The sequence below is a fragment of the Phyllostomus discolor genome, chromosome 2 (assembly GCF_004126475.2).
Source record: "Phyllostomus discolor isolate MPI-MPIP mPhyDis1 chromosome 2, mPhyDis1.pri.v3, whole genome shotgun sequence".
NCBI classification, from domain to species: domain Eukaryota; kingdom Metazoa; phylum Chordata; class Mammalia; order Chiroptera; family Phyllostomidae; genus Phyllostomus; species Phyllostomus discolor.
This window is the reverse complement of record NC_040904.2, coordinates 120,552,136-120,566,550: the sequence shown is the minus strand read 5'-3', so window position 1 is coordinate 120,566,550 and position 14,415 is coordinate 120,552,136. Positions and strand designations below refer to the sequence as shown.

Below are 14,415 nucleotides of genomic sequence, written 5' to 3'. Positions count from 1 at the left end.
CTATGTGTCCTTTTAGTGCAATCTGGTTACAACTGATGAAATAACAGTCTATTACACAGCACAGTCTGAAGAAAAATATCTGAGTACCATTATTGAAAGCCACATGGAGTTCATATTTGCCACCATAAAGGCTCCCTTGAAACCATATCCAGTACCTACATCAGATCAAATTCTTATTCAAGAAAAAATTCAGGTGAGTTCTGAGTTCTGTTGAACTATTAAGAGATTTAGTATCAGATTTTATGTTATGTTTATGTACTACCTCTCTTTTTTAAATCTAAGGAATTCTTTTTTTTTTAAGATTTTATTTATTTTTTAGAGAGAGGGAAAGGGAGAGAAACACTGATGTGAATGAGAAACATCAATTGGTTACCTCTCATACATACCCTGACCAGGGACTGAACCTGCAACCCACTCATGTGCCTTGATCAGGAATTGAACCAGCAACCTTTTGTTCTGTGGGATTATGCCCAACGAACTGAGCCATAACAGTCAGGGCTATGTACTAACCTCTTGACATTCTGTTCCCTGAGTAGCAATTGGCTTAATACTTAGTTCTGGATTACTTTGGACAGTGGTCTATATGGTCAGGGAGAGGATATCCAGGATAGGAGAGAGGGAAGGAAGGGAGATCTGTTCTCCTAGCAGTTCTTTTGGGGAAGGTAGCCAGGAAACATGTAAAAATTGCTACTATCACATGGCTGTATGGGCCAGTTATATCTAAAACTAGGGAAGTCCATAATGTGGATTCTAGAAATTATTGTTGAAGTTAACTACAGTTAACTTGAAAACAGTTAATTTTTAAAGTGGTAGATCATACACACACACACACACACATATACACAATATATATATATATATATATATATATATATATATATATATATAGAAAATGAAACTATCTTGTAAATTGTCCTCACTAAAAAGACAGTCACTTCCAGCCCTTGCTTGTGCGCACACACACCCCTAAGGTTTTATTTTCTATTAGTACATTTTACATGTAACTTTGGAAATTTGATACTAAGACATGGCCAGAAGTTGGACATGTATGATAGGGGAAGAAAATCTATGTCAGCCACTCATTTATTCAATCACTTGTTCCTTATCTGTTCCTATTTTGTGTGGGACAAACAAGGCAGACAAGCAAGGGCTGGAAGTGACTGTCTTTTTAGTGAGGACAGTTTACAAGATAGTTTCATTTTCTAGTTTGTATATTTTTTTACCTATAGGTGGAATCTAATCAATAAAGCAAATGAGCAAAGTTGAATCAGAGACTTGGAAATAAAGAACAAACTGACAATGCCCAGAGGGGAAAGGGGAGGGGAATAACAGGGGAAAGCAGGAGAAGGGGCAAGCAAAGAAATGCAAATAGAGGACTCATGGGCATGGACTATGGGGGAGATTGACTGTGGGAGTCAAGGGAGACAGGGTAGGGCGAGACAAGTGTAACTGAACAACAATAAATTCAAAACAACAAAAAAAGATTAAAACAATTAGGGGGAAAATTGAAGCCCTTGACTGTTTTGCTGATGGGATTGAATATGATCTCAAAATTGTAGAAAGTTCTTTATCTTAGAAGAAATAGTTGCTGTATTGTTTGTGACACTGTGGTCAGTTGCTGCAGTTACTTAATCACATATTCTTCTGTGCTCAGTTAAAGGGGTCTGACCTGGAAATTACACTTACCAGAGGATCATCCAAGCCTAGCCCTGCTTGTGCATATGTCAACCTTTTCATTTGTGGAAATGGCAGTGAGCAAGGTATGAGTAACTGAATTCTATGTTTTGTTTTGTTTTGTTTTTACTTAAACCTATGAATATCTTCAAAGCTGTTATAACAGAATTGGTAAAATCAGATAACTTTTTCTTTTTAATTGTTATCAAAATGAACCCACAAAAGTAAATTACTAGATTTCCTTTACTAGGAAGTTGGAGTAGACATACTTTTCCCTGTTTCTCCCACAAAGTACAGCCAAATGCTGTGTACATTATATGTAAAAACCAACATGAGAAGACTATTTTGTACTGTTCTCAGTCTATCAATAACCAATGGTGTTGTTAGACCAGACCTTTTGGTTCTTATGATTAAGATACCCTTCAACAGTTACCATCAGGAAACTGAAAAGGTACAGGTTTCTTACTTACAAAACCTGGAAATTACACAACACACATGGGGCCACCGAGCCAGGTTGGGGTTGGTTGCAGGCATGCAAATGCACAGACCTGGATTATTGGTGAACTTAAAACATAAGAGCAGGATTTCAAAGCATGCAAAGAGAAAACGAGAAGTAGCCAAGTTTTAGATATTGAAGTCAACCAAGAACTCCACAGCAAAGGAGCCTCTATGTGAAGAGCTACTCCTGGCTCGTTGTCTAGTCCAGTGGCTGGCAGTGTGTTTATTGGAGGTAGCTGTGTTTGAAGTGCATGCCTAGGCAAACAAAGCTTAAATCAGTCATTGTATTACAAAATAGTAGGGGGAAATCCTGATTTTTATCAGGGCTTATATTTCTAATACTCTTTCAAGGTGGAAGGAAGAAGGCAGGCTAGCTAAGGAGCTTGGGACCAAGCAGCAAAACAGAACTGTGTTCCTGGGATGTCTTTTTCCATCATGTATCCCAGACTTGGAGTTAAAGAAGCTGGCAATCTGGAAATACCAGTGAGCCTGGACAAAAACACCCCAACAAAATCCTGCTCTCTCTAGGTGAAGGATCAGTACAGTGCAACCTTGACCAAGTCAGAAAACTTTTACATAATAACTGTTCTCCAGCCAACTGCAACAGAAAAAATATTATTATACCTCACTAGCCCTGACACAAAGATCAAGTGGGGAGTCTAGACTTCTGTCTTTCCCAGGCTAAGGAACTTCAAACCACCACTGCCATGGTGGTTGTCAGAGAAGACCAAGTAGTAAGATGGGACTTTTATTTTACCTAGTTGGCAGCTGGACCCTCTTCCCAGTAGGGGCAGTGTAGATCACGTGGGGGGCCTGCACTTCTTCTCCACCAGCCAGTAATAAGGCATCTCTTCCCCTCACCATTCCCTGTGGTAATGAGGTCACACGACACCCATCACCTTGGAGAAGTCGTTAAGGGCCATGTGGGGAGCAGTAGGCAAGCAATTCAACTCTTCAAGGCCTAAAGAAAAGTGGGAATTCCCTCAGTCCATCACCACCCCCCATGCTCCAGCAATGACAAGGAATGTCAGTGATAGGGAACCTGGACATACCCTGTCACCAAGCAATAATGAAGCAATACCACCTTTCCCCACCAGTGTGATGTCAAAGTGAGCTACAACGGAGGGTTAAATTAAGAACCAGAGTCTCAGAAAACCTAATTGAAAATTATTCTCCTTACCAAGAACCAGGAAGTTCTTAAACTAAATTAAATAAGGCATTCAATACATATGAACATCTAGATAACAGAAATTTTGAAATTACTTGACAGAATATAAAGTGGCTATAATAAAATGCTTCAGAGAATAATTACAAACACAATAGAAACAAATTAAAAGTCGAAAATCTCAGCAAAGCAATGGAAGATGTAAAGAATCACATGAGAATTTTAGAAATGAAAAATATAATAACAGATACAAAAATCTCAGTAGGTGGCTCAACAACAGAATAAAAAAGATGAGAAAGAATTCTGTGGACTGGATGATACAACAATAGAAGTTACCCATTCTGAAGGACAGAGAGTTAAAAATACTTGATTATTTTTTTACAAAAAAAGACATTGAAAGAAATTGTTTACACATGTGTGTGCATTCTTGTTCTTCTCTAATTCCCCAACATTGCATCTAAGAAAATGCCACTGTATTTCCCATAGTTCATCCCAGTTATGGTAAACCCACCAGATCACCCCATGGACTTTTGTAGGGGAGTAAATTATAACCACCAAAATGAAAGTGTTTTTAATGTAGTTTAATTATTTAATGCCCCTAGGTGGGGAAATAACTGGGGGAAAAAGAACAGAGCCTCAGGGATCTGTAGGGTAATAACAGAAGTTGTATATTCTTGTCTCTTAATTCTGGGAGAAAGAGAAGACAGGACAGGACTTTAAAAAGTATTCAGAGAAATATCACCAAAAACTTCTGATATCTGGCAAAAGGCATAAATCTACAGATTCAAGAACCTGAGGGAACCACATACAATAAAATCCCAAAAGAAGCTACATAAAGACAACACAGTCAAACTTACAAGAACTTAAAACATCTTGAAAGCAGAGACGTGCAATACCTTAACTTACAGAGGGAAAAATTTGAATAATACTGAATTTCTCCTCAGAAACCATGAATGCCAGATGGTAAAAAGGACATTTCTGAAATACTAAAATATGGGTAATATCTACCCAGAATGATACCAAGCAAAACTATCTTTCAGGATGAATAGAAAATCAAGACATTCTCAAATAAGGGAAAAGGAAAAGAATTTGTTACAGGTTATATATGTATTATATTCCACCTACTACAACCACTAAAGGAAAAAAAAGCCTATATCAAAAGTTACATCCAGAAACACTAGACAAAAATGGAATGATATGATCAGATAACCCACAGGAAGTTTAGGGAAAGAAAACAGAACAAATAGAAAGCAGAAAATAAATTGTAAGACATAAAGTTAACATCAATAATTACACTAAATGTGGATGGTTTAAATTGACAGAGTAATGCAAACATATTACCAGCTGTATACTGTATAAAAAGCATTAAAAATGTGTAAATATATATTTTTTGCCAAATTGTAAGGCAGGTGATGTGCAAAAAGAAAAGAGGTTTATGCAGGTACAACACAACCTGAAATATAATGGTGGACTCCTGTCTCAAAGACCAATTCAGTCCTCCTACTTAGCCCACAGTTTTTATAGGGATAGAGAGGGGAGGGCTATGTTCCTAATCCAATTATCTGTCTAGCTTTTAACTTCCTTGGGCACTATCCATGTTCATCTTCTAGCTTGCAGCATGCTCAGGCCCTATCCACCTATCTTTTTAGCTTTCCATGTGTGCTCAGGCCCTATCCATTTATATCTGTAGCATTTGACATGCTTAGTGTAAAAACCTCCCCTTGCTGCTGTCTTGGCCAATGGTCGGAGACTCTCTTGGTGCTCCTACTGACTATTTTATGATAACTATTCCCCCCTTCAATGCCCTCCTCCCCCCTTTACAAGGGTAAATTGTCAAAGATCTTACTCTTCTGGGGTTACTCCTTCCTGGCAGAGGACATAATCTTACTAATCCCCAGGTCCAGAGATTCTTACTATCTAACAAAGGAGTAAGGGAGTTAGGAATGGAAAGAATTCTTTACATGAGGGAGAAGAAGTGTTGTTTTTGGAAGGCAGCATATGTAGTATCTTGGAAGATGGCAATGTTTCATGTTTCAAGAGACAGTTTTGCAGGTGGGCTTCCAAAAAGAGACCTGTTCTACAAACAATCAAGTGAAGGGTTGGAAACTAGAGAGACTAAAGAATCCCTGTGATCTAACCCTGAACAGGGCTTTGGGTGGAAACCTCCCACAGCTGAATAAATTTGCTGAGGAAACCACTACTGGGAAATACAGGAAAATAAGAAGGAAACGAAATAAAAAGTAACATTGTCACTTAACGTTGGGAGCCACTGTCCCTCTGAAAGAGGAATTTTAAATGTCCTTCATGAGTGTAGGTCCATCTTTCCCTGCTTTTCAACAGCAGCTGTGGTTTTCCTCAGGCAGTGCCCACTTTATTTGTGTATGGTAGATCCAAGGCTTGATTCCCTTGAGGTTTAAGGAAGAGAATGTTATGACCAGGACATCATAGGGAGCAGTCCATTGCTCAGTTAACTGCTCTTCAGGGCCTTGTCTTCCTGATCTTTAGTAAGACTCAGTTTCCCAGCTGTAATGGGTATAAGGGATGGTCAAATGGGTTGATGGACCTGGAATGAGCAAACTTGTGCAAAATTGTTAGTGTTTGCCCTATATGTTGTGCATATTGTTTAATTTTTGATTCACGCTCTAAATCTAAAGGGGATGTTCCTAAAACAGAAATTTGGATCTCTCATAAACTATTTGAAAAAGGCTTAAATTAAGCCCACTTCAGGGTACAACCCTAATTCAGAGCAAGGCAGTAAGGAATGCCGGGTCCCATTTCAAATGTGTTGCCTGGCATGTATTTGCCTGGGTCTTCTTTATTGTGTTTTATTTTCTTAGTCATTTCCATAGATTGAGGTCTCCCAGACTCATGTAGCTTCCATTACACCTGTAGTGCCTGTCCTAGCTTTTGGGAGATTTCCGAAGTGAACAATGGTCTATTGTCACTATTAATGCTGTGAGGAAGTACAAACTAAGGATTATTTCTTTATGTAGAAGCTTTGCTACCTCAGTTGCCTTTTTGGTTCTATTTGGGTATGCCTCCACCCATCCAAAAAAAAGTATCCACAAAAACTAATAAAAATTTAAAGTTGCCTCTGGTTTTTGGCATCTGTGTCAAGTCAACTTGCGAGTCTTTAAATGGGCAAATCCCTCTGTATTATACTTCCTTTTTCATTGGGGTAAGTTCTGTCTTAGCACTGTTTTGTCATATATCTGGCAGGCTTGGATAATTCTCTGGATGGTTCTTTGCAAATGAGGGCCTTCATGCATAGTCTATTGAGGTCCACTAAAGCATTTCTTTCATAATGGGACCCTTCTTGTGTTTGAGGATGGGATATACTAGAGCTTCAGGGAATAAGATCATACCATGAGTGTTGATCTTCCATATTGAATTAGGGTCAGTATTAGAAAATCTCCATTCTCGGGCCCATTCATCATCTTGTTCTGTGTGATGGGGTTTAAATTCTGACAAGTCCAGGTGGGGAATCACAGCCCCTTGAAGTGGCATCCCTCATGTGCCTTGTCTTGCTGCCTTATCTGCAGTTTTGTTTCTTTGACTTGTTTGGGAACCATTCTTCTGGTGTCCTGGGCTGTGCATTAAGGCTATCTGGTTCAGTAGATTCATTACCTCTAGCAATAGTAAAACTTCTTTTGTATGTTTGATGTCCTTATTCCCCAAGGTTAAGAGTTGTGTTTCTTTCTTTCTTGCCTCATGGGCAGGGACTGCCATGAAGGCATATTTAGAGTCAGTATAGATGTTAACATTCTTTCTCTGGGACAGTTCTAAGACTCTGATAAGGGCTATCAGTTCAGCATTTTGTGCTGAGGTTCCTACAGCAAAGATTTGTGCTTTCATTACCTTATGTATGATGACTTACTTACACCTGGCTTGTTGACCATTCTCTATGAAATTGCTCCTATCTGTATATAATTGCCAGTCAGCTTCTGTCAGCAGCCAGCCCAGTAGATCTGGTCTGCTTCGGTAAACTTTGTCTATGATTTCCAAGCAATCATGCTGGAGGTTTGAGCTCTGAGTCTGGGAGTAGGGAGGCCGAGTTTAAGGTAGTGGTAGTCTGTTGGGTAACATTAGGATTGTCTCTTTCAAAAAATTACACAGTGGTTTTGCTATAAGTCCAAAGTTTGGAATCCAAATTTGGCAGAATCCTGCAATCCTTAAGAAACCATAAAGCTGCTGCCAGTTCTCTGGGCTTTTTGTAACAATGGCTTGTTTTTGATCAGCCATCAAGCTCCTAGTACTGTGTTTTCAGTTGGAATCCCAGATATGCCACCTTCTAATTGCAAATTTGGTCCTTGTGAGGTGATACTTTATATCTTCTTTTGCCAAATGATTCACCAATGGTGTTGAGCAAAAAATCCTCAAAAGTATTGCTGGTTGTCAGTAAGCCATCTGTGTATTGTATTGGGTTGGCCAGAAAGTTCATTCGTTTTCTCCATAAGATGGCTCTAGTAGCACTTAATAGTCTTCAAATTCATTCAGATCAATTTTGTTAGATTGTATTGTGACATCTGTCATATTATCATGCATTTAAAAGTTATCAACATTGAAGTTTTATGTAGCCATTTTAATATTGAAAATGGAAGAAAATAAACAATGTTTTTGGTGTGTTATGCTTTATTATTTCAAGGAAGGTAAAAACACAACTGAAACACAAAAAAGGGCCCTGGCTGGTTTGACTTAGTGGATTGAGTGCTGGCCTGCGAATCAAAGGGTTGCCAGTTAGATTCCCAGTCAGGACACATGCCTGGGTTGAGGGCTAGATCCCTGGTGGGGTGTGTGCAAGAGACAACTGATTGATGTATCTCTTGCACATCAATGTTTCTCTCCCTCCTTTTTCTTCTCTCTAAAAATAAGTAAATAGAATCTTAAGGGAAAAGGAAAAAAAAAAACTCTTAAAGGCTGGTATCAAAGGACTAGCAGCGTGGGACGTCCCCTTGATTTCTCCTCTTCAAGTTTCAACAATTTGAACAACTGTAATCCAACACAATATTTTCTCCTCAATATACAAACATACCTAAGAGATCCGTGCATTGAAACATGGAGGTATGCAAGTGGAGCAAAATGGATGGGTGGGGAAAGAGCTAAGACTTTGCCATGGACATACCCTAGAGCTCACTAAGGGTTTTGGGAAAGGGAAGGAGTCAGATTGCCACTGACACTCCCTTCAGAGAGGAATAGCAGACAAATTCAGTGAATATCCCTCCATTCCTATGGGACTGCTCACTATGACATGGGGCTGAAGAGAGTTTTGTGGGGGTTTTTTTTAATGAAGGCTTATATGAATACTCTCTGACTCCACCAGAAAGTATAATATAAGAATAATAGGCATACTAGAAGAAGAGAGGGAGAAGGTAACAGCTTATTCTGGTAAATAGTTGATGAGAACTTCCAAAATGTATGGAAAGACTTAGGTCTTTGAATCTAAGACAAACAGGACACCTAATTATCTCAACCCAAGGCACATTGTATTAAAACTCAGAAATTAATGGCAAAAAGAATTTTCAAAGCAGCCAGGGAAAAGAAAACAGTGACTTATAAATGGAATCCCTTTAGTTTTCATCAAATTTCTCAGCAGAAACCCTACATACAGGCCAGGAGACAGTAGAACCAAATATTCAAACTACTAAAATAGAGAAATTACCAGCCAAGAAAAATGTATTCAGCCAAGGTATTCTTTGTATATGAAGAAAAGATAAAAACTATTTCAGAGCTCAGGAATTTATCATTGGAAGACCTTATTTAAGGGCATTATTCTACCTGATAAAAGGAATAAAAGGATATAGTACTATGTGTAAGATCACCAATAGTCAGGCAGAAGCAGAATGTTAAACCCTTTTCCAGAATAGGATACTATACACTTAAATGTCACTCAACAGTTAAAGGAGTTTAAAAAAAATAGAAAAATAGGAAAGGAAGGAAACATTAACATAGAGGAAGCAGGCAATAGTTACTTGAACTCACAACATAAGTAGGGTAAATTAGTGACAGCAAAAATATGAAAAGGGAGATGGTAAAGTTCTGAATTTGCAAAGGGAGATGGAAATTAGATTCATTCAAAACAAAAAGGACTACTGTGTAAATAAATCTTTTGCATAAACTTAACGTGTAACCACACACACCCAAACATCCAGAACTGAGACCCATAACTTAAAAAGGAAACAAAATAAAAAATTATAGAATACCATCAAACTAAAAATACCAAATGCAAACGCAAGGGATAAGAAACAGTGGCAGCATGGAGGTATCAGAAAACCAAAGATGAAATGTTTAATGAAAATCCTGATAAATATAATCATCCTATATGTAAAAAAAGACAGAAATCAACAATAAAAACATACAGAGAAGCAAATTGGATCCATCCAAAAAACAAAACCCAACCATATGCTGTCATTAAGAGACACATCTTAGCTGTGAAGTCAAATACAGACCCAAAGGAAAAAATGTAAAATGATTCTCCAAGCAAATCGCATCCAAAGAAAAGTGGGTGTAGCCATACTTACATCTGACCAACTATATTTCAAAATAACAAAGATAATGAGACAAAGATGGACATTGTATAATGATAAAAGATACATTGTATCAGGAAGACATACACATCTCATTATATGCACACCCAATCAGTCAGCACTAAAATATATAAACTAACAGAAACTGACTAAAGTACAACCAAAAAAGAGGACCTAAATACCTTACTGACACCTAGAGGTAGATTATACGAAAATAAAATCAGTAAAGAAATACAGGCTTTAAATGACACATTAGATCAAAGGGACATTACATTTACAAAGCCTTTCATCACAGAACACCAGATCACACATTTTTCTCCATTGAACATGGAATATTCTCAGATAGACTGTATGTTGGGACTCAAAAGAAGTCTCAACAAATTTAAGATTAAATTATACTAAACATAATGTTGAACTATAATGATTTGAAATTAGAAATTAATTGCAAAAAGAAAGCAAGTCTCATAGATGTGGAGATTAAACAATATGCTACTGAATCAACCAACTAAGTCAAAGAAATAAAAGGTAAAATCAAAAGATATTCATAGACAAAGGAGAATGATAATACAACATAAAACTTTTGGGATGCAGGAAAAGCAATAATGAGGAATTTTATATCATTATAGGCCTATCTCAAGAAACCAGGAAAATCTCAAGTAAACAACCTAACATTACATTGTAAAGCAGTAGAAAAAGAAAATGAAAGCAGCCCAGAGCCAAGCCAGCAAAAGAAAAGAAATAATAAAAATAAGAGCAAAATTAAATGAAATAGCAAAGATTTTCAACCTTTTTTTATCTCAGTGTACACATAAACTACTAAATTTCTGCAGCACACCAAAAAATTACATTCTCATCAGACATCTATGTTGTGTTGGTTATGGTCATTTTTTATTTGATGATCTAAGGGAAAGAGGTTACTACTCCTGAATAAACAATCAGATACTGCATGTTTTAAAAATTATTCTTGTACATTGGTTGAAAATTGCTGAAATAAACAATAAAGACTACCGTATTTTTTGGGCCATAAGACACACCTAGGTTTTAGAGGAGGGAAATACGAAAAAAAAATTTTTGAACCAAAAAATGTGGTAAAATATTCAATGACATAATGTTTCACCACTGTACATGTAAAGCTACATTCAGACTGTAAGACACACCACCTTTTCCTCCCAAATTTAGGGGGTGTGTTTTATAGTCCAAAAAATACGGTATACAACAAAGAGCCGGTTCTTTGAAAAAACTAATTGACAGACCTCTGGCTTCACTTGCTAAGGACAGAAAGAGAAAAAGCTCAAACAAAATCAGAAATGAAGAGAATTTACTAAACATTACAGAAATAAAAATGGCCTCTAGCAAGAATACTCTGAGACACTATATTCCACCAAATTTAATAACTGAGGATAAATCAGTAAGTTCCTAGAAATGCATGAACTTTCCAGACTGAATCAGTGAGGAAACTGAAACACTCATCAAAAGATCTGAAAAAGTAAAGTCTAGGACCTAATGGCTTCACTAGTGAATTCTACTAACATTAAAAAAAAAAGTGATGCCTTTCTCAAATTTCTCCCACAATTTGAAGAGACAATAATTGCTAACACATTTTATGATGCCAACATAAACATGGTACCAAAATCTGGCAAGTATAACAGAAAAAGAACACTGTAGACAGATATCTTTGATGAATACAGATGGAAAAGTTCTAAAAATACTCGTTAACTGAATACAACAGTACATTTTTAAAGTGATGCATCACATCAAGTGGGGTTCTTTCCAGGGGAGGACATGTATAGAGGTAGTACCTGAGCATGATAAAGGCCATATATGAGAAACCCTGAGATAATATCATACTTAATGATGAAAAACTGAAAGCTTTTCCTCTAAGATCAGTGGAACAATACAAGGATACCCACTTTTATCACTCCTCATTCAACATAGTACTAGAAGTCATAGACAGAAAGTATCAGACAAGAAAAGGAAAAGGCATCCAAATTGGGAATGAAGAGGTAAATTGTCACTTTCTGCACATGACATGATTCTTTATACAGGAAAATACCTTAAAGTCATTACAAAAAATCTATAAACAAGCACAATAAAGTTGCAGGATACATAATCAATATGCAAAAACTTATTGCATTCCTATATGCTAATAATCAAATTCCTGAAAAAAAAATTGGAGAACAATTCCTTTTGCAGTTTTAACAAAAAGAATAAAATACTTTGGAATAACTTTAACAAAAGTTGTAAAGGACCTATATGTTGAAAACTGCAATATATCATTTAAAGAGTATGAAAAGGCACAAAAAATGGAAAGATACTCTGTTCATGAATTGGAGGAAGCAATATAGTTAGTGGACATATTACCCAAAGCAATATACAGCTTTAATGCAATCTCCATTCAAATCCCAATGACATTTTTTAAAGAAATACAACAAAAGATCATCAGATTTGTATGAAACTGCAAAAGTCCCCAAATAGCCTAAGCATGGCTTTGGCAGAATAAAACACAGATCAGTGGAACAGAATTGAGAGCACAGAAATAAACCCACATGTCTACAGTCAAATAATTTTTGACAAAGGAACCAAAAACATACAATGGGGAAAAAAAAGCCCACTTTGATTTGGAGAATTGGAAAACCACTTGCAAAAGGGTGAAACTAAACTTCAGTTTGTTCCCCTATATAAAAATTAACTCAAAATGATTGAAAGACCTAAGTGCAAGGCCTAAAACAATAAATTACAGAGAAGAAAACAGGTACAAAGCTTACAGATCTTGTTCTTAGAATTTTATGAAGTTGATATTAAAGGCAGGGGGAAGTAAAGGCAAAAATAAATTAATGGACTATATCAAACTGAAAAGCTTCTGCACAGCAAAATAAACCACCAGCAAAACAAAAAGGCAACCAATCAAATGGGAGAAGGTATTTGCAAACAACAGTTCTCTCAAGGGGTTAATGTTCAAAATATATAAAGAACTTGCACGACTCAGCAACAGCAAAAACAAAACAAGGAATTCAGTTTTCGAAATGGACAGAAAACTTGAACAGACACTTCTTCCAAGAAGATGTACAAATGGACAATAGACATATGAAAAGGCGTTCACCTTTATTAACTATTAGGGAGATGCAAATCAAAACTACAGTGATATACCACCTCACACCTGTTAGAATGGCTATTAACAGGACAAACAATAAGTGTTGGAGATGTTGGGTATGGATCTTGAGAGGATCACGCTGAGCAAAATAAGTCATAAAAAGCAAGAACCATATGATTTCACTTTTATTTGGGATATAAAACGGAAGGCAACAAGTGAACAAACAAAAAGAAATAGACACAGAGGATAGTATAGTTGTTAATACAGGGAAGGCGGGTGGTGAAGGTAGTAGAGTTGAAAGAATGTCAAATATATGGTGATGGAAGATGACTTGACTGAGTGGTAAGCACAATGCAATATAGAGATGACATATCATAGAATTCTCCACTTGAAACCTGTACAATTATTTTTTAATTACAGGTAAGAGTCAGCATTATTCTTTATTAGCTTTAGATGTACAGCAAAGTGATTCCTGTATAAATTTATTACCCAGTGTCACCTCAGTAAATTTACTAAAATATAAATTAATTAATTAAAAAGCTCTTAAGAAATCTTCAGTCCCAAAGGGTTTAGCTGGAGAATTCAACCAGACCTTCAAAAAATTAACCCCAATTTTACACAGATTCTTCCAGAAAATAAGAGGAACAAACGTTTCCTGGCTCAGTTTATTAAGGGTAGTTTTATACCCTTAACAGATACAGACCGTACCAAAGAAAAACTATAGACCAATCTCCCTCATGAACATAAATGTAATTTACCTAGACAGAGTAATAAAAACTATATGCAAACAATTAACTGCAAGGCAGTATTCAAAGACTAGCCAGTGTAATCTAGCATATTGATAGGCTAAAACATTATTTTACCAATTGGTACAGAAAATCAACTTACAAAATTTAACACCCATTCACAATCTTAAAAGTATGCCAGAAAAATATAAAATAGAACTTCTCTGTATTACAAGTCAGCCTCATAATGAAAATCTATAAAAACTCTACAGCTAACATAACTCAGTGAGAAGATATTAAATGTTTTATACTGAAGATTGGAACCAAAGAAAGGAGGTTTATTCTTACTTCTCTTGTTCAACATTGTACCAGAAGTTTTTGCCAGTGGAATACCACAAGGAATGGAAAAATAATGAATGAATGAGTGAATGAATGAGATCAGAAAGGAAGAAATAAAACTGTCCCTATTTGAAAGCAACATGATTCTCTACATAGAAAATTTTGCAGAATCTACAGATAGAGATGTCTCTGTCCTAAGACCCCTCCAGTGGTTTGCCCACAAGCACCAGCACCTACTGTTGTCTGGATGATAATGTGTTCATTTGGACATGTGATGATGCTTCAGGCAATACATGGTCCTCTGCACTGCTGTCCAAGTTCAGTGATGTATGAGCTGCCTTATTATAGCTATCCTGGCTATCTTGAGTGGAGGCAGTGAGGTAAACCCATAGAAAGTGG

The 14,415-nt window shown here is 36.7% G+C and overlaps 1 protein-coding gene across 5 annotated transcripts in view; it reads left to right on the top strand.

Annotated features, from left to right (window-relative positions):
* The window catches only part of IARS1 (isoleucyl-tRNA synthetase 1), a 113,055-nt gene that overhangs the window by 78,185 nt on the left and 20,455 nt on the right, over positions 1–14,415 (top strand). For all 5 annotated transcript variants that reach the window (XM_028531659.1, XM_028531660.2, XM_036018424.1 and 2 more), the window contains 2 exons: positions 17–193; positions 1,655–1,760. In XM_028531659.1, the coding sequence (XP_028387460.1) occupies positions 17–193; positions 1,655–1,760 (283 nt within the window). The remainder of the gene's footprint in view (positions 1–16; positions 194–1,654; positions 1,761–14,415) is intronic.